The 24,746-nt window shown below is 42.5% G+C and overlaps 1 protein-coding gene across 2 annotated transcripts in view; it reads left to right on the forward strand.

Moving 5' to 3' along the window:
- Positions 1–24,746, forward strand: part of NISCH (nischarin) — a 111,924-nt gene that overhangs the window by 51,419 nt on the left and 35,759 nt on the right. For both annotated transcript variants that reach the window (XM_068112178.2, XM_078775638.1), the window contains 3 exons: positions 178–273; positions 616–783; positions 10,039–10,107. In XM_068112178.2, coding sequence (XP_067968279.2) covers positions 178–273; positions 616–783; positions 10,039–10,107 — 333 coding nt within the window. The remainder of the gene's footprint in view (positions 1–177; positions 274–615; positions 784–10,038; positions 10,108–24,746) is intronic.

Raw genomic sequence — 24,746 nt, forward strand, 5'->3', positions numbered from 1 at the left:
GGATTTTGCAAATATCGTGCTCTGCATGACGTCTCTCTTGTTATTATTTATTATTTATATTATTATCCACATTTTACATTTATTCACATTTCACATCACATTTGCATTTATTCACAAATTATGCTTATTGTTCACACCACCATCATAGCTTGCACTCATCATGTTGTGTGTGGACAGGTGAATGACTGTGACATTGCTGGGATATCTGGCTTGGAGATGTGCAAAGGCACACTTACCTCGGTCAGCATGCACCACTGCACCTCTACGATACAGGTGGAGCAGCGCAATATTTCCACTTTGCATGCTTGGTGTACTGATTGCTTAATTGCATCTCTAGCACATTAGCTTGCTTTCGCGAACTTTTAATTGTGAATATTTGAAAGTTTTCCTTTTATTTTCATACACGTACAAGCAAATGCAGTTAACATTCAGGTTTCATATTGTGCATACTGATCGCAGGAAAGAAGCTGTTATCATACATGTATTGCTATGCAGGTGTATGTAAGGTGTATTTCTTGAGATATAAGCAGCTAATACAATGGTAAGAGCCCTAATCTTTGTTCACCAGGACCATCATGCATTGGATTCACACAGCACCGATTTTTGCATTTCTAGGATATACTTTTCCGAGAGGTCGCGGTGCTGGGAGAGTGGGTGGTTCAAGGAACGGCCGTTGATCCTAAGGACAAGCGGCCAAGTCCTGTAGCTATTGTCCCACCTTGGTCAGAGCTCACAATGCTGGATCTCAGTGACAACAACATCTCATATATTGACACCACATTAGTAAGTCTTCAGCAGAGGATGCTTGTGGTGTAATCGTACAAATCATTTATTTGTGATCAATGATCTCTAATTGTGTTATTATTGTATTGATATTATGCTTGTTATAATGTTTGTCATGAGCAATTGTACCATACAACTAGGACATCCAGACCTGCACAGTTTCTTGTTTAGTGGTCCATTTATGAGGAAGTACATCATAAAAATTTTAGTGAAAGCACCAGAGCCATGCCAGCACAATGAAAAAGGGTTGGATGTCATATATATATATATATATATATATATATATATATATATATATATATATATATATATATATATATATATATATATATATATATATATATATACATACTGTTACAGACGCGGTTTTGGATGTTAGTTTACCGAGCGGTTTGGTATGACCGCGTCTGCACAGTTTACCCGATTATACTCGAACGTTGGCCAAATCGCGCTATGCTAAATCAATTAAGGAAAGGACACAACGGCTGGGTTAGATGACACGACACCAGGGGTACAGTTCTCAAGACCTCCGGAGGAGGTTATAATATTTGTATGTGGAACGTTTAGATTACAAGGACAAGAGGGACAGCATAGGAAGGTGGGCACTTAATCACGGTCTTATAGTAGCCCCGACAGACCACAGATAAACAGGACAAGACTGACTCACACAGGGATTGATGGCAAGGAAGGGCAGGTAGTCGATGGACAGCACAAGGTGCACCTTGGCTCAGGGACAGGATAGCGCGGTCCAAAAGATGCAGGGAGGTATCGTCGCGCTGGAGGTGGCGTCTGGTTCTCTTCAAGCTGGGGGCGCATCTGACGTCACGTCCGGTAAGTGGCTGCGTATATCCAGCGGGGAGTGACACACCCTCAGCTCGTTAGCTCCGCCCCAGATGGAATCGGCCCGCCGCTTCTTATTGGGTGCGGGGGGTTACCGGGCTCCGCCCTTGACGAGGAGCTGACAGGGAGCCCCTATTTGGTAACCCCGTCAAGCACATGGGCAATGGCGGCTAACCAAGCCGGAGTGAGGACGCACACTCCCCGCGCGCTGTTGTTGTAGTTGTTGTTGTTGTTTCATGAGGAAGATGGGAGGAGGCATGGGGAGGTCCTAAACTCACTACTGGTGCCATACAATCACATTCTGGTGCAACGAAGAGTCAGAATTAATGGAAACGAGTCCTTAACTGACAGACTAAGAATAACTAGCAAGATGTCCTATAGTTGTCTACGTGAGATGCGGTGAACCTGGGCACGACATTTAATGGGGGAAAAAGGGGAAGGTCGGTTCTACAGAGTGTTGTTTACAGACAATGGGACTAGGGAATGGGGGATTGGGGATAGTTGGGGAGTATTGGGGAAATAGGGGAATATTTACAAGCGGATATGGAGGCCAAATCCCATATCCGCAACAATACAGTATATATATCTGAGAAATAGTAGAAACTCCACAGTACGAGCAGGGCGTCTCATTTGCATTAAATAAATAATCGGGAGATTAAATCAGATGCGGACGTAGCTTCAGGACGTCGATCTTTAATTTTCGACAAGCATTTGACCAACAAAGGTCTTCTTCTTAGTCTACAGAAACAACTGGCATGTATATCAGACAAGTATGTGTAGTGATATGTGTGTAAGATGTGTAATATGGTGTGTAGAAAATGCATACAAAAGGAAGAGCCACGCGAAAGCTCACTCACCGTCCCCAAGTTCAACGGAAGTGAAGCGCAGCTTACAGTTACCGTTCGCGTTACAGTTCGGTGCACGTGCATGTACAAATATAGAGATACATACATACATAAACACACAAGCATATATTCATATACCATTTATATTCATATAATATATTTATATATTTATTTATATATTTATATAAATGACATATAAAGGTAGAATGAAAGAATGAGTGAATGAATGGGTTACGGTTAATGATTTGATTGGGTTGATGTAGGAACATTCTTTAATCATCAAAATTTATGCCATGAGGGATTTTTGTCCGAAGTTTATGTATCCAAAAGGACTCGCGTTTCAGAATCGTGGTGTGTGATCGATTTGTGATTGATTCAATGGCAGAGATTTGAATGTCATTTATAGAGTGATCCGGTTGATTAAAGTGTATCGTGTAAGGTAGAGATTTGCCCTGACTGGTGTGGAAGTTATTGATTTCTGACCGGGTGTTATTAAATCGTGTGTAGAGTGTATTCTCAGTTTTTCCAACATATTGTTGGGTGCACTTTTGGCAAGTGAGTAGGTATATGACCCACGTAGATTTGCAGTTCATATAGGAGGTGTTGGGCTATAGTGTTGGGCTCACAGAGTGAGGGTCATAGTTTCTTGCAATGAAGTGTTTGGCATATAGAGCCTGGTGTTAGGCTCGCGGCTAGGGTGCCAGCTTAGGATCCTAGGATCCTGGGTTCGAATCCCGGTCGATCGCTGAATTAACGCCAGGGTGGTTGACTCAGCCTGTCATCCTTCCGAGGTCGGCAAATTGAGTACCAGTTCACTGGTAATTCCCTGTTCGTCGTAAAAAGGCGACAAAAAGGGTTGGCGGCAGGAAGGGCATCCGGCCGTAAAACATTGCTTCAAAAAGGGGACCAAAAAAAAACAACAACAACCACGGTCCCAGAAAAAGGCCAACCCCCGCTTGCGGGGAAAAATGGCCTCTAAAGGTGGTTTAAAAAAATTTTTTGTAGGAGGTGATGGGGAATTTTTGTCCAGTGCTAGAACTACAAAATTTGTTTCCTTCTAGTAAATGCTTGTGAATAATACATTTGTTTGCTGTGCATTTATAGAAGCCAGGGATCCTAGTTTTTGTTGTGGGGCTGTGGGTGCTTTGCTTTTACCAAAAGGTCCCTGAGTGTCCGACCACGTCGAAATGATGTTACTGGAGGTTGAGGAAATGTGGTGCCGAGTGTTTCTGATTGATGGAGGAGAGGAAGGGCCTTATTCAGAATACTTGGCAATTGGGATGAGGTAGGAGAGTAGGTGGTTACCAGTGGGACACGGTTAGTTGCAGGTTTGGGTTTGTAAGTCAGAAGGTCTGCTCTCGGTATGCGTTTTGCTCGGTTTATTGCTTCTTTCACAGAGTGAGGGTCATAGTTTCTTGCAATGAAGTGTGTTTATAATTGGCAGAGAGAAGTTTCTTCTGCCATTTTTGTTGAGCAAATGCGTCTTACTCTGAGTGCTTGACTGTATGGTATGCTTGCAATTGTATGTTTAGGATGAGATGAAGAAGGGAGAAGGTAAGAGTGAGTGTCTGTTGGTTTGGTGTATAGTTCTGTTTCGAGTCTGTTATTTTGAAGCGTGAGTGATATGTCTAGAAAGTGTACTTCGGACTGTGAGCTGTCGAATGTAAACTTGATGGTCGGATGAATCAAATTTAATTCATTTTGGAATTGTGTGAGACTACGGTGGGATTTTGACCAGATGTTTTGCATTGACCAGACCAGACCAGAATTGATGACCAGACCAGAATGGAAATTATATATATATATTTATATATAATTTCCGTTCTCCAACTTAATGAGCGCACGCCGTGACATCACCGCCACGTATATATATATATATATATATATATATATATAGCAAATTGTTGGCACACTGTGAACTGCTCCTCATATCCCCTCTTTCGCTCCGAAAACAATATACACGAAGCCCGAGTACAGATGATGCCTCTGCGCCTGGCATTCCCAAAACCAGGTTGGAATGTTGCCATAAATGGCTGTTGGTGTTCTGTGCACTAACAGAAGGCACTCCGCGTGCACAATGAGATTCCAGCCGCGAGTCGTTGACCCATTGTGTGTCGGTTAAAAATACCGACCCACTCACTCGCCCTTCCGTATGGCGCCATTGATATCGCGCTCAAAGGCCTGTGGCACCAAATTAGGTGTCACATATTGTGTTCGGTTCGTGTTTTGGAAAGTTGGTTCCCCATTGAAGAAGCTGTGTCGTGTAAGTATGGATTGGATATTTTGAGAAAGCCAAATGTCCTCAGACCTGAAAAATTATCCTCCAGGTTATCACATAACATACGTTTTGCAGGCAAAGTATGATCATGGGAAAAGAAGAAGATTTCTCCAAATAAGCCAACTCTAAGACCTCAAAACTAATAATATAATTTATGCAATCTCATCGCAGTGATTTTAAAATATTTCACCTTCCAAAAATATTTCTTTTTCAAGTTTTTTTATTTATTTTATTTTTTATTTTATGCTCAAATGCAGTGTTCTCCTTTCATGTTTAAAGCACACTAAGGGAAGGGAATTTGGAGGTTGCTGATTGGAATAGTCAATAAGTTGGTAAAGGGATGAGAACTAAATCAAAATTTGTCACTCGATGACCTTTAATCATTGTGAAAAACATCAGCTATATTCCAGTATGTCTAAAAGTTTGAATACTCATAAGTCTGTGTTCAGCAAGTTCCATCAGTCGAGTGATTGATGAATTGAAAGGCAGAAGTCTTACAGGAAAGTTATTCATGTGAAGACGATTCGCTACCTTTGACCACCTTTGTCTTGGCGCCGCCGACGCCATCATTCATCGATGTGTTTTGGCAAAAAAATGAGTAACCAAATGATAGATAATTAATGATAAATGATAATATTGATGATAGATAAGGATAGATAATTGCATGGTTATCAATGTAAGTTTTCAAACGCTCAATTTAAGGAATTTATTTCTTTATTTTTTATTTATTTTTAAGTCGTGGACGTGTGGTTCGATGATTTAAAATCACACGTGAGAAGACGGTATGTCGGATTTGCCTCCCACTAGGAAACCAAGTGAAAGGTATACATAATGTGCGGTATAAAGTGTAAGAAAATTCCATTCACTCTGCTTTGTCCCCATTCTCTATCATTCCTTTTTATCCAATTCTTATTATAATAGAGCAAACGTATATGGTTATGTCGTTATGTTTATATGCGACGTAAACGTCTTCTTCTTCTTCAAATAAAATAACACCCTCTTAATTAACCCTCTTAATTACGTTTAGACTGCTGAGACCCATCAGACCTTTGACGACCCTTTAATTCCCCCAAGACCCTTAAGACCCAAAATGCCCTTAAAGACCCAAAATACCCTTGAAGACCCAAATGGCCCCGAAGACCCAAATCGCCCTGAAGACCACAAAGACCCTTAAAGACCATGAAGACTCCAAAACACCCCAAACCCAAAATAACCTTAAAGGCCCAGAGGATCCAAAAGACCCTGAAGATCCAAATGGCACTGAAGACCCAAAGGCCCTTCAGACCCAAAAGACCCTTAAATACCCCCAAATAACCAAAATACCCCAAAGACTCTTGAAGAGTGAGAGGAAGCAAAAGACCTTTAACTCTCTGGAGTCTACAAGCCGATTCTATCGGCTTCACGCATGCGCCAAAATGTCTACAAGCCGAATTTATTGGCTCTAACCGCATTCAAATTTACCGCGCAATTTCCGCCTCCTGGATTCGATGTGCATAATATATAATAATAATAATAGTAGACTCCAGAGGGTATAATAATAATAATAATAATAATAATAATAATAATAATAGACTCCAGAGGGTTAAGACCCAAAAGCCTCTAAAGACCCTGAAGACCCAAAATACCCTAAAGGCCCAGAGGATCCAAAAGACCCTGAAGACCCAAATGGCCCTGAAGACCCAAAACACCAAAAAGACCCAAAAGACACCAAAATGGTCAAAGATGCCTATCCCTCTGAAACGACGTGTGGTGAGGCGCGCGGAGCGCGCCGAGTCACGCTAATATATATAATTATATTCAAAAGAATAATAAATAAATAATTGCATGTTTATTTGTTTTCCCCAATAAATCGAGGCTCATGGAAGAGTGAGGCAATGGGGAGGGGAAAATACGCAACACACTGATAGTGGGGTAACAGGACGGGAAGGGGAATGAATGAACAGGGGAACAAGCATAATTATGAAACATGGCAACGGACCCAAACATGGTCTACAAGAGCATGAGACCCAGATAAGGACACAATAATCCAGTGCAGAAATACACGTGAAGTTGCTCAAAGAGACACACAAGTACATTCTCTGCGATTATGAAGCAGAAGACCATGCAGTTTTGTCACGTACTGTCGCTGCAGACAAAGTATTAGTTCAGAATTATAAACCTGAAAGTGAGTAGGCATCAATTCAATGGAAACACCCATTGTCGCCAACACAAATAAGTTCAAGTCATGTCCAAGTGTCAGGAAAGTGATGACAACAGTATTCTGGCACCAGAAGGGTGTTCTTGTCGCTCACTTCAATGTATATCGCGAATAGTGACAGAGGCAACATTTCCACACTTTTGCAAACAAAAATTAAGCCAGAAATATGCATGAAACGTAATGGGACATTCGCCAACAGTATCATTCTGCAACTTCTTATTCTTGTTCTTCCTCCTCCTCTTCTTCTTCATGTTCTTCTTTTTTTGGGGGGGGGGGGGGGGAACTTTGCCCAAGTCTTTCACGAACCCGCTGGCCAGGCCTGACGTTCGATTAAGGTAAGGTCAGGAAGTTGGGATTTGGCCATGGTGCCGGCGATAGCTTGCCAAGTCTTCACGAAGGACACCGTGGATTATTTAACATCCACCAACTCGTGCCAGCAGACAGGATGCCCATTTTTTAAATACTAAGTCGAGGCTCCTGTAAGAGCTGCCACATAAAAAATAAAAAAAAGGAAGCGAGAGACAAGAGGGGGAGAGAGGGAAGCACAACAACAGTAGAGTACAGGGACTTTGGTAGATCTGTGGAAGGGAGAGGGCTGGGGCCGGTGTACACGGGATAAACAAGATGAACACGACTCTGACTTTCAGGGAAGAAAACGGAATTTGCAAAAGGTGGATTAATGGATGTAGAAAAGATCAAGATTTTGTATGGGGGAAGATATGAGATGGTGGTGAAGAGCTGTTTTGAATACCTGGAGGAAGGAGTGGGATTGAAGAGAGTGTGGGAGTTTGGTCCAGAGGCAGGAAACAAAGAGGAATGAAAGAGTGAAGGTGATCAGAGAGTCTTGATTTTGTTTAAGTTTAATGTCTATCCGAGGGACAGTCCACACATTGATGAATTACCCTGACTGTGAAACACCAGGATGGCAGTTTATAGCTGACCTGAGATTCCAACACAGGTTAGACAGCTCAGAGGGTCGTGTACTTACCTCTAGGGCATACTGCTAGTCCTATCATCACTCTGCAACTTAACAACACAAACTCAAACACGGTGAGGGCGACGGCACAGTGCATTGAGGAGCTTAGTTTGGACCTTACAGTATGGATCTTGCACCGCCACATTTCATGTCTGTTTGGCCCGATCAGCTCCAAGGTTGGAATTTCAGTGATGACGACGACGCCCAAATAAGCAGTGTATGAATGGTGGATCAGGGACCAACCAACATCATTTTTGTTAGAATGGCAACCATATTCTTGTGGAGCGGTGGCATCATTGAGGATGTGCAAGAGGGGGAAGGCCTCACTTTCCTCTCTTTTGCTCAGACGAAGCTAAGGCCCGGAAGCATCAGCTTCTCTTTTATTCACTTGCAGATCAATTAACATTTGCTATTTTATTACCTCCGCCACCGAAGGTGGATGGGGGTTATGTTTTTACCCCTGTCCGTCTCTCCGTTTGTCTGTGAACAGGATATCTCGAAAGGTGGACTGATTCGGATGAAATTTGGTGGAGGTTGGATGTGTTATAAGGATGAAATGATGAGATTTAGGGGAAGATCTGGGTCTGCATCTGGCCTATCAGTGGGATACAAAACGTAGACTGTTCAGCCTGGTGGAGGCATGCTCTCTACCAAGTGCTGTTTGAGTTTCCAATTTGTTTGTACCAGAAGTGGCAATGATTGCCAGTGCAAATTAATTACAATTAGGCAGTTTGAGTATTAAATTAGTGTAGTACAGCTTTACCATGGTTATTTGGAGTGGGCCTATTAATTATTATTATTATTATTTTTTGTATACAAGATCGAGGCTCGTGGAAGAGCTAACATTGATCACAAAAAGACAAACTGACACATAAAACATAAGATAAAGGGAGCGGGAGACAATATGGGGAGAGAGAGGGAAGCACAGCACACAAGTACAACAGTAGAAAACAAGGACATCGGGAGATCTGTGGGATGGAGAGGGCTTGGGGAAGAGGAGGCATGGGAAGGGGGAGGTGGGGAGAGGTATAAAACATATGGACTACATGTTTTACAGACTTTCGAGAGGTATAAATTTACAGACTTTCGTCTCAAAATTTCACTTTGTAATTTGGCCACAGTAATGTTTTTGGTTTTTAAATGCTCTCATTTGAAAAACTAGAACGGGCACTCGGTAGAGCGCATACCTTCGCCGCAGCTACTGTTCTGTACTTGGTAAAAATACGATTTTGACCTTTTCGTGACCTTGACCTTGACCTTTGACCCGATTGCTCCCAAAATCTAATCAAATGTGTCCCGTATAATAACCAATCATCCCACCAAATTTCATGCAATTCGGTTGAATACTTTTTGAGTTATGCGAATAACATACACACACACACACAGACATACAAATAAATACACAGCGATCAAAACATAACCTTCCGCTTTTGCGAAGGTAATGAAGCTGGCAGTGGTTGATTCGCTGAACTCACTGTAATTGCTCATTTTAAAATTGCTGAGGGGCAAAATTTATCCCAGAAGCGAGGCATAATATGTGGCCCATGCTCTGTGTGATCGAGCGTAGTCTTCACGTTCATACAGTTGAATCGACCATCGTGCATGGGACCACTGTTCTGTCCAACCAGGCTGACGGGGTTCATGTCCTGGGACATGGCACAGGGAAATCAATCGATGATTGGTGAATGCTCTTCTTTTTTTCTTCTTTTTTAGGGGGCCACATTTCCAAGCTGGCCTCCAAAGCCAGTCGCCAAGTGGGCATAGTTTAGTCTTCGGACATTGTGGAGTGATTTACTAGGATTGGCTGGGGCATACTGTGATGCACTGTTTTAGCAGGGTCTGTAGTATTTGTATAAATACAGTTTTATTTTGCATGACCTACAATGACCTTAGCAAAACGAAGCAAAACGTTGTTTAGATAGCAAAAAGTTAACAAGAAAAGTCAGTTCACTCATACATGAAACTGCAATGATCTTAAAATACTAATTCTTTAAATAATAAATGGTCTTAAAATGATAAATAAAATACTAACTTAAAATACTTATTTAATCACAGCTTTATCTCATGACCAGCTTGATTCTCCAGCAACTCAATAACTTGTCTTTGGTTTGCCTCACAGAAGTTAACTCCAAAACTTCAGCACTTGGACCTGAGAAACAACAACATCAAAAGCATCGAGAACCTCCAGGTGAGGCTTTCTGTGGAAGGGGAGGGCTGGAACGGATTGATTGTAAGAAATGCAGTAACACAACCTTGTTGAGTGAACGAGTGAGCTGAGACTGAGAAGGACTGGTTGTTCATTCCTCGACCAATTCCATCTCGTGTATCTAGCATGTCGCTCTTTTATGTGCTCAGCCTTTTTGCTTTTTGAATGAAAGTGGTCATGGCCAACTACATTAGTTCCAATTCTCCTTTGATTTCCACGTTTTATTTTGATGTAGTTTTAATAAAAAGCGATTTAATCACCCACTTGATTGTGAATGACTAACACATTATAATAACTAGTGAGATACCCGTGCTACGCATGGGTGGGAGGCCAGAAGCAAACAGGCAATGCAGATACGGCGAATGCTAAAGCATGAAAACAATAAATTCCACATTCCTGTAGCACCTTCAGTCGCACATCAGACATGGACAGCAAGTTCGTGAAGGACTTCCATGAAAAACGTACCCGTTCGCAAACAAACGGGAATGTTCACGTATAGAAACATCGATCGTGGGTCCGTGGCGAATCTACAAATGGCGATCCGCGAAGTTCACGTTTAGAAAGTAGAAACCATCACGGCATGTCGTCATTCACTTGAACTCGATATCTCTTTTTTCATTCCAAACAACATAACTCCAATCACAAATTAATCACAAAATAAACTTTTAACAACATTGTTAATGTTTCCTTCATTGTAAAAACTACCAAGTCAACAGTTAAAAGGATTTTGAGCCGATAGGTGTTATGGCTTTGGCAAGATCGATGGAGACAGCGATCTGTTAGCGTATACACCGCCCAAATAGCTTTGTGGAATTCTCTCATGGAGAGATTAAACTCACGTCGTTTGAACTTTGGCCGAGGTCATTATTTACTTTTAATGATGTTTATATATGAATCAAAAAGAAGGTCATTGGTTAGGGTTAGACATTGTGCCCTCGGGTTAAACACTCAGGTTAAAACATTGTACCCCAAAATGCCTTGGTAATCTCCTGATATCATGATGCCATGCATACATTCAAGGCAATCAGTGCCAGAGGCAGCACAGCAACCCAAAAACATCACTGAACCTCCTCCATGTTTGAGTGTAGGGAAGGTGTTTTTTCCTTTGAAGGCTTCATTTTGTTTTCTGTCAACATAGAGATTATGTGCTTCACAAAAAGCTCTAATTTGGTCTCATCTGTCCACTGGACATTCTCCCAGAAGGATTTTGGCTTTTTCATGTGTTTTGGTAAACTCCAGTCAGGCTTTCTTATGTCTCTCTCTCAGGAGTGGGGTCCTTATGGATCTCCTACCATAGAACCCCCTTTCATTGAGTTGGTGACTGTTGGTGCGTGTTGAAACTGTCATACCTTGTGTTTGAAGGTCAGCTTGAATCTGTTTGGCAGTTCATCGAGATGCTTTCTCCACCATTCGAACAATCCTTAGCTGCAATCTTCGATCAAGTTTTCGATTGCGGCCATGTCCAGGGAGGTTGGCTACAGTGCCATGGGTCTTAAACTTCCTGATAACATTGCGTACGGTGGAGACAGGAACGTCAATGTCTCTGGAGATGGAATTGTAACCTTGCCATTGTCCATGTTTGGCTACAATCTTGTGTCTGACCTCCTCAGACAATTCTCTGGTTTTATTTATTTTCTCCATGCTCATTGTGGTACACACAGTGACAAAAAACAGCAAAATGACTCTTTTTCTCTATTCAAACTGGTTGAATGAGTGATTATTCCTGGGTCCAGGTTTGACCTGGAACGAAGTTCAGGGGAGCTTATGGGATGGCGCATCGTCCGTCTGTAGGTAAACACTTGCAACTTCTTCTCCGAAACCGCTGAAGGGATTGTGACCAAACTTGACACAAATTATATTTGTTATGTTGTGACTAAAGTTTGTTCACGGCATTTAAAAAAATATCGGGGTCTAAGGGCGTTTACCGGGATCAAAGTGGGTCCAGGTTTGACCCCTCCAAAATAGGTATTTGCTTTTTCCTCTCAAACTACACACACTATTTTGATGAAACCTGACCACAACCTTCATCCCCCATGATGTACCTCAGTTTGTTCACGGCACTAAGAAAATTGAAGTCGAAGGGGGTCTACGTGGGGTCAAAGTGGGTCCAGGTTTTACCCCCCAAAATAGGTATTTGCTTTCTTCGCTGAAACTACACACACAATTTCGATGAGACTTGGCCACAATCTTCACCACCCGTGCTGTACCAAAGTTTGTTCACAGCATTTAAAAAATCTGCCTCTTTGGGGTTCTATGGGGAGGTTGCCCCCCAAAATAGGTATTTACTTTCTCCTCAGAAACTACACACGTAAATTAGGTGAAACTTCACCACAATCTTCACCACCCGTGCTGTACCAAAGTTTGTTGAAGGCATTAGAAAAATTGGGGTCTGAGGAGGTATACGGGGTTGGGGGCGGGGAGGGATTGTCCCCCAAAATAGGTATTTTTTTGTTTGTTTGTTTGAAGTCTTATGGTTATGTTAGTATGATTCTCCATGCTGCCCTGTCTTATAACAACCATTAAAATTGGTTTAAAATACCTTTAGTCATTGCAGTATACTGTTTATTCTACCAGGTGACCGCCAGGCATATTGCCCGGCTATGTTTTTTGTTTTGTTCCACTGCAAACCAAAGAAATACATATGTGCATACCAAAAGACTTTTTTATTTCAACAATTTTCTGGAAGAAATGGTGCATTGTTTGAAAAAAGTGCAAGGATGCCAATATTTTTGGCCACGACAGTATCTGGAAACCAAGGCTTTTAGAATCATTGGCATCTTCCGAGATGAAGCTGATTCTGAGGGCCTTTCACTCTCTCACCGCAGGCTGGATGGCAGTCTTCTATCTTCTACGCCTACGGTATACCCTCCAGCCTTGCACCCCCTGCTCTGTCTGTGCTCTGTCCCCCAACTTTTCCTTCAGGATGCACAAGATCTGCCAGCATCCATTTTTCTGTTAAAACTGCGAAAATGAAGACTCTCTTCTCAACTTCAATCTTTCATTCCCCTTTTCCCCCGCCTCTGGAACAAACTCCCATACTCTCTTCAATCCCACTCCTTCCTCCAGATCTTTAAAACAGCTGTTCACCAACATTTCATATCTTCCCCCATCCAAACCCTTGATTTTTTTTTGACCCTCGTTAATCCACCCCAAATCCACCTCCTTCAAATTACGTTTTCTTTCATTAAAGTCCTTGTAGTATCCATCTTGTTTATCCCGTGTACCCCTCCCCATCCCTCTCTCTTCCACAGATCACCCGATGTCCCTGTTCTCTTCTGTTGTTTTGCTTTCCTCTCTCTCCCCCTCTTGTCTCCAGCTCCCTTTATTATATGTTCTTTGTGTTAGCTCTTACACGAGACTCGACCTTGTATACAAAAAGAAATACCTTCCCAGTTCCCATTCCTTATGCAATACCACCTTTAGAGGCCATTTTTCCCCACAGAGCAGGGGTTGGTCTTTTTTGGGCACCGTGGTCCCCTTTTGAAGTGATGTTTTATGGCCGGATGCCCTTCCTGCCGCCAACCCTGTTGGTCGCCCCTTGCGACACACAGGGAATTATCTGTGAACTGGTACTCAATTTGCCGACCTCGGAAGGATGACAGGCTGAGTCAACCCCCCTGGCGTTATTTCAGCGATCGACCGGGATTCGAACCCAGGATCCTAGGATCCCAAGCCGGCACCCTAACCGCTAAGCCAACACCAGGCTACCCCTTCCTTATGGGAAGGACCATTTTCTTCCACTCTGTCAATCCCCACTCGCTAACTCATCTTTTTCTAAATCACCTTTCTCTCCCCTCTCTAACACACTTTTCTACCTCCTTTCTTTCTCTCATCGCCCTTTCTTTTTCTTCCCCTCAATTTGCCCTCCCAAATCACCCTCTCTCAATTTCCCCCCCTCCCCCACCCCTTCCGAGTCCATGATAAATGTATAGTCCCTTTAAAAACAATCGAGGCGTCTATGTGCCAAGTCAAAGGCTACAGAAACCAGCACTGAGTTTGAGGCCATGTGACTTGCCAGAGCCTGCTGCCATTTTTATGATGACGCTTTTCTCTCTGCACTGTGGGGGAATTAAGGGATTTCCTTCGGTTGGAACCCCCATGGGTGGACATCCCCATGGATACCAACCTACGTGGTTTGTCCATGCTTCTTTATTCCCATTTAAAGGATCCATCCCCATGGATCCATTAAATGCTGAGTGTTGAGCAAGGAAGCAGCACGTACCTGTTTTTTGATTAAAGTCTTTGGTATGACTTGGCTGCAGTCAGGTTCGAATCACCAACCTCCTAGACTCGGATGTTCGAACCAGTATGCCTCTCCGTATTTTTTTTACAATCATCTTCTTGGTCCATGCTTTCAATTTTCCATCCACCATCATTTAAATTGTGTGATTTGTCATGTTGCTGTGCCCATACGTTCTATAAATACACCCAACGGACTGCCAACAAGCCTATTTGGGGAGCACTTGTTTTGTGTGAGCAGAGAACAACAGAGGGCATCTGTCCCAGGCTTTGAAAATTCTCCAACATGTGTTAACATGTTGGTGCTGGTGGAGATGGTAGCGCCTGTATTTCTTGTTAATATGTCAGTTTATAATATACCTGAAGCATTAAAATCATCCATCATACCTCACCTCCTCCCCCCTACCCCCTCCCCCCCCATCCCCCACCATCGTCATCATCATCATGCATCAGTGCTGCCGAAGTAGTTTCTTGACGACAGCATACAATCCAGAACAGGTCGTCACTCTAACTCAGGATACTCGATGAGTGTGCAGGCATTTGAAATTTGTTCAGTGTGCCGGGGATAGGTCACCTACTCTTCCAGAAAGACACCTTGGGATCTTTAACATCCTCCAAATAATGCTGGCAGATGCGACACCAAGTTTGGCAAATGCGACAACGTCTATCCAAAGGACGGCACACGCATTGATTAATTGCCCTGCATGCGAAACACCAGGACAACAGTTTATAGCCTGGTGGGAATATGAACCCAGGCTGGACAGCTCAGGTGTGTGTGTGTGTGTGTGTGTGTGTGTGTGTGTGTGTGTGTGTGTGTGTGTGTGTGTGTGTGTGTGTGTGTGTGTGTGTGTGTGTGTGTGTGTGTGTGTGTGTGTGTGTGTGAGTGTGTGTGTGTCAGTGTGTGTGTCTGTGTGTGTGTGTGTGTGTGTGTGTGTGTGTGTGTGTGTGTGTGTGTGTGTGTGTGTGTGTGTGTGTGTGTGTGTGTCAGTGTCCACTCTTATGTGAAACTACAATGATCTTAAAATACTATAACATTATTCAGGCATGATTTGGGTAAAACTTGTCAATGAAGACAAATGTTGATATTTCCGCAATGTACCTGCGATCATGATGAACCTGATCATATGGTATCCCTATTTGAGAATTTTACATCATTTGGTCACAGCTTTATCTCACGACTCGATCAATTCTCCATAAACATGTCTTCTGTTGTCGTTGGTTATCTCCATATGCGGGTATGCATAAATACAAAATAACTTCATATATATATGTATATATACAGGGTGAGTCAACAGTAGCGCCCAATTTCTGTTCATATATATATATATATATATATATATATATATATATATATATATATATATATATATATATATATATATATATACAGTATATATATATATATATATATATATATATATATATATATATATTTCTGTCAGTTGTTTGTTTGTTTGCCATTTGTATTAGTGTACAAGAAGGTGTAAATAAATGAATGACATGTTTATATCCCGGTCGAATCGAATCCCGAATCCCGGTCGATCGCTGAATTAACGCCAGGGGGGTTGACTCAACTGTCATCCTTCCGAGGTCGGCAAATTGAGTACCAGCTTGCTGGGATGAATGATCACAGTGTGTACCCCGATTTAGAATAGGTACACCATATCCCTGCGCATCGTAAGAGGCGACCAAGGGTTGGCGTCTGCAAGGGCATCCGGCCATAAAAACATTGCCTCAAACAGGGAACCATGATTGTCATGGGGCCCGAAAGGCTAACCCCCGCTCTAGCGGGGAAAATGGCCTTAAAACGATCATTCATTTATATTTTGTAGGCCATTGTATAATTTAAATAAACATAAATGCAAATTTTGCATGTGGAAAAAGTAAGTACACCCCTTACATTTATCACTACTTCAAATACCTAAAATTAGAATCAGGTGCACCAGCTCAGGTGCAATGATTAGAACATCGTTAGAGAGGATCTTGGAGGAACCTGTCTTATTTAAACCTCAGACATTTAGTTTGGTTTGCTCTTTGTTGTTGAAGTGTGCGGCATCACCAAGCCTAGATCAAAAGAGCTCTCTGAGGCCTTCAGAAAGAAGGTTATAGATGCCTACGAGTCTGGGAAGGGATTTAAAAAGATCTCCAAACAATTTGAAATCAATCATTCGACTGTCCGGAAGATCATCCACAAGTGGAGAAGATTCCAAACAACTGCCAACTTGTTCAGGCCAGGCCGCCCCAGCAAGTTCAGCCCGAGAGCAGACCGCAAGATGCTGAAAGAAGTCTCCAAGAACCCCAGAATGTCATCACGGGAGCTACAGGTAGCTCTTGCCACTGTTGATGTCAAAGTGCACAAGTCTACCATTAGAAAGAGGCTGCAAAAATTTGATCTACATGGGAGGTGTGCCAGGAGGAAACCGTTGCTGTCCAGAAAGAACATCAGGGCAAGACTAAAGTTTGCCAATGAACACCGAGGCAAAGACCAGTACTTCTGGAACAATGTGCTCTGGACGGATGAGTCAAAGGTAGAGCTATTTGGCCACAGTACCAGAAGACATGTTTGGCGAAAACCAAAGACAGCATTTGACCACAAGAACCTGATACCAACTGTAAAACATGGTGGTGGAAATATTATTTTTTGGGGCAGCTTTGCTGCATCAGGGCCTGGGCAGCTCACCATCATATAATCCACTATGAATTCTTCATTGTACCAGAGGGTGCTTGAGGATAATGTGAGGCCATCTGTCGGAGAGTTGAAGCTCAACCGAAGGTGGACCTTGCAACATGACAATGACCCTAAACATACCAGTAAATCCACCAAGGAATGGCTGAAAAGAAAGAAATGGAGGGTTCTGGAATGGCCAAGTCAAAGCCCGGATCTAAATCCCATCGAGATGTTGTGGGGGGATTTGAAACGAGCTGTGCATGCAAGAAACCCCTCAAACATCGCACAGCTGAAAGAATTCTGCATGGAGGAGTGGGTAAAAATTTCTCCCAGTCCATGTCAGAGACTGGTAGACAGTTATAAGAAACGCCTACTTGAGGTTGTTTCTGCCAAAGGGGGCAATACCACCTATTAGAGCCAAGGGTGTACTTACTTTTTCCACTTGCGAAATTTGCATTTATGTTTATTTAAATTATACAATGGACTACAAAATGTAAATGTTTCATGATATTTGTTATATTATATCACCTTTATCTTTCAATATTGTTGAAATGATGATCAAATAGCTGTATGTTGAAATTTGTTGAAAAAGTCAAAACTTTACATGGGATGTACTTACTTTTTCACGTGACTGTATCTACACATCTGGGCAGTGTCTGTGTTCTCACTTAACGACTCCCTCAAACTTTTGTTTCCGTGGTTGTGGAGTGTTTTTAATAACGTTGTGGTGGTTTTGAATCACGTGGTGGTGAGGTATTTTGAATTATGTGGTGGTGAGGTATTTATAATTACGTGGTGGTGAGGTGTTTTTAATTACTTGGTGGTGAGGTGTTTTTAATTACTTGGTGGTGAGGTGTTTTTAAATGATGTGGTGGTGAGGTGTTTTTAATTTCGTGGTGGTGAGGTGTTTTTAATTTCGTGGTGGTGAGGTGTTTTTAATTTCGTGGTGGTGAGGTGTTTTTAATTTCGTGGTGGTGAGGTGTTTTTAATTTCGTGGTGTTGAGGTGTTTTTAATTACGTGGTGGTGAGGTGTTTTTAATTTCGTGGTGGTGAGGTGTTTTTAATTTCGTGGTGGTGAGGTGTTTTTAATTTCGTGGTGTTGAGGTGTTTTTAAATGACGTGGTGGTGAGGTGTTTTTATTTCGTGTTTTATGGCTGAGGTGTTTTTATTTCGTGTTTTATGGCTGAGGTGTTTTTATTACGTGTTTTATGGCTGAGGTGTTTTTATTTCGTGTTTTATGGCTGTGAGATGTTTTTATTTCGTGTTCTATGGCTGTGAGGTGTTTTTATTTCGTGTTTTATGGCTGAGGTGTTTTTATTTCGTGTTCTATGGCTGTGAGGTGTTTTTATTTCGTGTTTTATGGCTGTGAGGTGTTTTTATTTCGTGTTTTATGGCTGTGGTGTTTTTATTTCGTGTTTTATGGCTGTGAGGTGTTTTTATTTCGTGTTTTATGGCTGAGGTGTTTTTATTTCGTGTTTTATGGCTGTGAGGTGTTTTTATTTCGTGTTTTATGGCTGTGAGGTGTTTTTATTTCGTGTTTTATGGCTGAGGTGTTTTTATTTCGTGTTCTATGGCTGTGAGGTGTTTTTATTTCGTGTTTTATGGCTGAGGTGTTTTTATTTCGTGTTTTATGGCTGTGAGGTGTTTTTATTATGTGTTTTATGGCTGTGAGGTGTTTTTATTTCGTGTTTTATGGCTGTGAGGTGTTTTTATTTCGTGTTTTATGGCTGAGGTGTTTTTATTTCGTGTTCTATGGCTGTGAGGTGTTTTTATTTCGTGTTTTATGGCTGAGGTGTTTTTATTTCGTGTTCTATGGCTGAGGTGTTTTTATTTCGTGTTTTATGGCTGTGAGGTGTTTTTATTTCGTGTTCTATGGCTGTGAGGTGTTTTTATTTCGTGTTCTATGGCTGTGAGGTGTTTTTATTTCGTGTTTTATGGCTGTGAGGTGTTTTTATTACGTGTTTTATGGCTGTGAGGTGTTTTTATTTCGTGTTTTATGGCTGTGAGGTGTTTTTATTACGTGTTTTATGGCTGTGAGGTGTTTTTATTTCGTGTTTTATGGCTGTGAGGTGTTTTTATTTCGTGTTTTATGGCTGTGAGGTGTTTTTATTTCGTGTTTTATGGCTGAGGTGTTTTTATTACGTGTTTTATGGCTGTGAGGTGTTTTTATTACGTGTTTTATGGCTGTGAGGTGTTTTTATTTCGTGTTTTATGGCTGTGAGGTGTTTTTATTTCGTGTTTTATGGCTGAGGTGTTTTTTTTTCTTTTTTTTTATGGCTGTGAGGTGTTTTTATTTCGTGTTTTATGGCTGTGAGGTGTTTTTATTTCGTGTTTTATGGCTGTGAGGTGTTTTTATTTCGTGTTTTATGGCTGTGAGGTGTTTTTATTTCGTGTTTTATGGCTGTGAGGTGTTTTTATTTCGTGTTTTATGGCTGTGAGGTGTTTTCAATTTCGTGGTGGTGAGGTGTTTTAAATTACTTGGTGGTGAGGTGTTTTAAATTACTTGGTGGTGAGGTGTTTTAAATTACTTGGTGGTGAGGTGTTTTTAATTACGTGGTGGTGAGGTGTTTTAAATTACTTGGTGGTGAGGTGTTTTGAATTACGTGGTGGTGAGGTGTTTTGAATTACTTGGTGGTGAGGTGTTTTGAATTACGTGGTGGTGAGGTGTTTTAAATTACTTGGTGGTGAGGTGTTTTGAATTACGTGGTGGTGAGGTGTTTTAAATTACTTGGTGGTGAGGTGTTTTAAATTACTTGGTGGTGAGGTGTTTTGAATTACGTGGTGGTGAGGTGGTTTGAAATACGTGGTGGTGAGGTGTTTTGAAATATGTGGTGGTGAGGTGTTTTGAATTACGTGGTGGTGAGGTGTTTTGAATTACGTGGTGGTGAGGTGTTTTGAATTACGTGGTGGTGAGGTGTTTTGAATTACGTGGTGGTGAGGTGTTTTGAATTACGTGGTGGTGAGGTGTTTTGAATTACGTGGTGGTGAGGTGTAATCGTCACAAACTTCCAGTCTGCACCTACCCCTCCCTTACGTATGTGCTGAGGGGTTCTTTCTTGAAAAAAACAAAACATTCAACCTGAATCTTCAACCTAAATTGCCTATAAAAATGTAATATCACAAACACAACAAATACATTTGTGCAAAATAATTGATTGTATTATGATTGGTGTAAATCATGACAACACAACAACTCAAGTACAGTCATTATTCTCAGCTAAAATAAGCCCGTTCCTCAGTAACGAGCTAGTATATATATATATAATACCCAAATGTATCCGGTATTTTTTTTTTTTACCAGTCGAGCCTAAACCATTTGTATTTTTCAATTTGATACGCAAGTCTCAAAGCTCATAGAATAAAGTAACAATGATGGTACTTGTACTTATTTGAAGTCGACCCATTAAAATGCATCATTTAGAACTCAAAATGGTGTGATGAAAGATAAGTTTCAGCTTTGAAATCCAAAGGCTTGTGCACTTGCGCTTATGGGAATGATACTAACCTGCAGACTGCACTTGCACAAATTGCCCCTGCATTTCCCACAGGCTAGCCTTGTGGCTGGGCCTGTCTGACCAAATACCCTGAACAGGTGTTGCTGTGAAAATTGTGCCATGGGAGTTATTAAAACAACGGTGGCAACGTAAGCCCTGCGAGCCACAGTTGCCAAATTTGGTGCACTGACCTATGCCAAGGTCACGGACGCAGCCACCACCCCCACTGGCAGTGCTTTGTGCAGCTGCCGTCGGCACTAGGCCAGGCGGGAACATTAGTTATGATCGGGATGTCTCTACTGGAAGGATAATTTATAACAACAAAGGGAATGACCACAATTCTTAAATAAGCCGTGCATAATTGCCTTTACTGAAAGGTTAAGCTTCTTTTTGGGTGGTTGTTTCAAACAACCCTGTGATGGAGTTCCACTTTGGGGTAGAGTGGTTGTCTCAGAATCATTTTCATTCATCATTCCCGTCATACCTTGTTTAACCCTGGTGTTGGGCTAGCGGCTCGGGTGCCGGCTTAGGATCCTCGGATCCTGGGTTCGAATCTCGGTCGACCGCTGAATTAACGCCAGGGGGGTTGACTCAGCCTGTCATCCTTCCGAGGTCGGCTAATTGAGCACCAGTTCACTGGTAAATCCCTGTTTGTCGTTAAAGGCGGCAAAAAGGGTTGGCGTCAGGAAGGGCATCCGGCCGTAAAACATTGCTTCAAAAAGGGGACCGAAAAACAACAACAACCACGGTCCCCGAAAAAGGCCAACCCCCGCTTGCGGGGAAAAATGGCCTCTAAAGGTGGTTTTTTTTATTCCCGTCATACCTTGGTAATGATAAGCGTAATTGATGCTCGTGTTGATGAGGCCTGCATGATCCTAAAAATGCTACTGTGTGTGTCGTGCGTCTTTCCTTCCTTTCCCTTCCCAAGCAGCTCTTCTCTCTGCTCCTCCACTTCTGACTCACCCCCACCCCCCACCCCATTATGGGATATCTCCACATCCGCCATTGCATTTTTTGCTTCCCTTGGCTCCCTTGTTTCACTGCTGACCGATAAATGTGGACAGGGCGATGTGGTTTCCTGGTAAACTTTCCATAGCTGACACCATATTTGAGACTAAAAATTATTCCTACAGCAGTGCCCCTCCTGAACCAGGCCTACCCGGATCTACAGAGAACAAATTGATGGGACACCTTTATCTAGTTATCGCCAAATCAGACAACACCCAAGCCGTTGCAGGCAAAATGAAAAACTTCTTACCCTAAGGCCTAAACACACCTGAATACAGGTTACAAGAGTTCTGCAGTGCAGATACACAAGCTTTTTTATCTGTACAATTTATTTTGATTTAGGCCTGAAAGACATGGTGTCTGAATTACCCCCTCCCCATAAACGTACCACAATCCTCTCTGCTGGAACTTTTGGCCCCTGACAAGGTCACCCAAGACCTGACCGTAACACTTGCATCATCAAATAATTCGCTTCAATTTAATAGAAGACGTAGAAGATGAAGCTGTCACTTCCCTATAATAAAACAATTAAATACCAAATGCACATTCAAACGTGAAAAATCATGCCTTGAACTCACTCGCTCCCAGGTCTTCGTTCAGATTAGGAGAACGGTGATCCTGGGGCAGGGAGAAAAAAATGGGTACAAAAACACAGGACTATAACAACTATAGTCACAAATGTCATTTTGTGTCCCAAGTAGATGGCATCTGCTCTGGTTGAAGCCGCAAGAGCCCATACCCAATTTAAGCCCTACCTATAACCAACTGCATGACTCTATTCCCTTCACAGCATGGATCGAGGTGCACTTACCCGAGTGGTACCTTTGGCATTTTCCTTGGAAAGCAGATGTCACACTTTCTTTTATTTTCTCGTAAGCCAATGGCATTCATTTAATTCACTTCATGCGAGGTCACTTTAAAATGCAGCTGAGAGATATTAACGAATGAAGTTGTTTGGGGTTAGGCAGTCTGTGGTACCCGCAAAGTAAAAACAAGTGTCACAAATATAGGGAAATCCCAAGACCACCATTCTTTCCGTCTCCCAGCACTCAGGCAGCTTCCTGGCCGTGTCTGTGATGCCCGCTGGAGGGGGTCACCAAAATGGCTTTCTACAGCCTATCCATGGCCACCAAGAACCTTTCTGCCTCTTCGCTGACCAAACCTGACCCTCCTCCCAGGGAATTCTATTTCCAGTCTCTGCTGGAACAAAGGGAGGCAAGGCATGGCGACCAAGAGATTGCACACGCAGAAACGAAACAAAATGACATGTTATTCATTTATTTTCATTCTCTTCCATCTTTTTAACACATTTTAAATCTTCCCACTCTGTGCAACGTGCTGGCACTTTTTGGCGCCTCAGCCCATCTCCCATACAAATTGCCCAATTCACGTGCATTAAATACAGAACAGTTTGGTGAGTCGTGACAGTCGGAAAAGGTCTTCAATTTTATTTTATATTTTGCTCCACTTCCTTTTATATCCTCAGCCTGGAGGTTGTTCATTCATGGGAGTGCATGTTGGGCAGTTAGTCTTTCCCCTGACCCTTCCAATCCATCCCAAAACCCCTCAATCCAGATAATTATGTCAGATCATGGTGGATTATCTGTGGAAGGAAATGCAGGCCCATTTGAATTTTAAAAACCATATCTATACCTGTCAAAGCACCACTCCAGGGAGAGGGTGAGATGACCCCTGGGAACACACCTTTCTTCCTCTGGCACCAGTAAAGCCGAATCAAGTCCCCAGGGAGAAACTTTTGGCCTCATGCCCAAGCATCGTACCTCAATTCCATCTGAGGAGGCCAAGCCAATTTGCCCCATCACAAACTCTTGGGCCTTGTACAAACGTACTTTCAATTTAGCAACATAACTCTTCACTTCTTGATTGTTTGTTGATTGTTAGTCCCAACTACCAGTCCATGGGTACCCACATTTCTTGACAAAAGCTCAGCACAGCAGGTCAATTTGAGCTGGGTGTTCCGAATCTCAAGGAGATGCCATCAACTCGAATGCCCAGGCGGCTCCATCTTCAGGCCACTGTGGAACTTGGGGGGGAGGTTTGGAGGGGATACCACCTCCGAATTGCGACCTGGCAAACTCTCTCCATGTGGCCTTTCCTACCACTCTTCTAGCAGGTGCCCAGGAACGGCCAGCGATGACTACTGTGGGATGTGCCACTCTAAGACTGTGGCTCAGGTTGCCGATCCAACAACCACATCCCCTCTATCAAATATGACAATTGCTGCCATGTGCCCCATAGAATTTGGGGAATTCCCTTTTTATTGGCTGGGCTTCCCCACCAGGAGCCTCTGCCTAGCGGACCATAACACCTGGGCACTATGTACCATGCCTCGGCTTCTGCCAAATGCGCTGCTTGCTGGCACACTCGGCAGCCTTTTTTTGAAGATAAAAGTCGAGGCTTGGGGAAGAGCTAGATTTCAGAACGGATTAGAATGCATCAGCATAAAAGGAACAACAGAAAGAAAGGAGCGGGGGTGAACAGAAAGGAGGTGGACAGCTGGCCTGACATCACCCAGAATTGTAACATGAAATAAAATCATACGTCCACCATTTTGGTAAGCCTTTAAGACATCTTCGGAAGTGTCATATTCACAATTGCCATACCAACCCAATATGATTTCCATTCAGTGCAAAACAACCTATACAACAACAACAACAACAGACATTTTAAGGCCATTTTCCCTGCTAGAGCGGGGGTTAGCCTTGCGGGCCCCATGACAATCTTCTCCATTTTGGCCTATTTTCTGCATCTCCCCTTGTTGCAAAACAACCTATGCGATTGTTCAAAGGATAATCAAATATTGGAAGATTGGAGCCGATATGTGTCATGGGCTTGGGCTGTGTGAAGGCGACAGTACCATAGCCCTCAGGCTTCAGGCATCAGACCCCTGGTGTCAGCTTACGGCCAGTGCAATTTGAAATTATCTGAGCTATTATATACTGATGATGTATTATGTATGCACATAAGCAGTTGGCATGTTTTTGTTTCATGTAGGTAACCCAGGTTCTTTTTATTTTCGGGAGCAATCAAGGCAGTGGTATGTTGCCTATACACCGCCCAAATAAAGATGTGTCAGAGGAACATCTTGCACGCTTGGAACAACATTGCCCTTTGGCACATCGGCCATTATAACCAAAAAACGCTCATCTCGTAATAAGAATTTTCCATTAAATTAAACTGAAAATCACCTA

The sequence above is a fragment of the Myxine glutinosa genome, chromosome 4, assembly GCF_964187855.1.
Source record: "Myxine glutinosa chromosome 4, kmMyxGlut1.1, whole genome shotgun sequence".
NCBI classification, from domain to species: Eukaryota; Metazoa; Chordata; class Myxini; order Myxiniformes; family Myxinidae; genus Myxine; species Myxine glutinosa.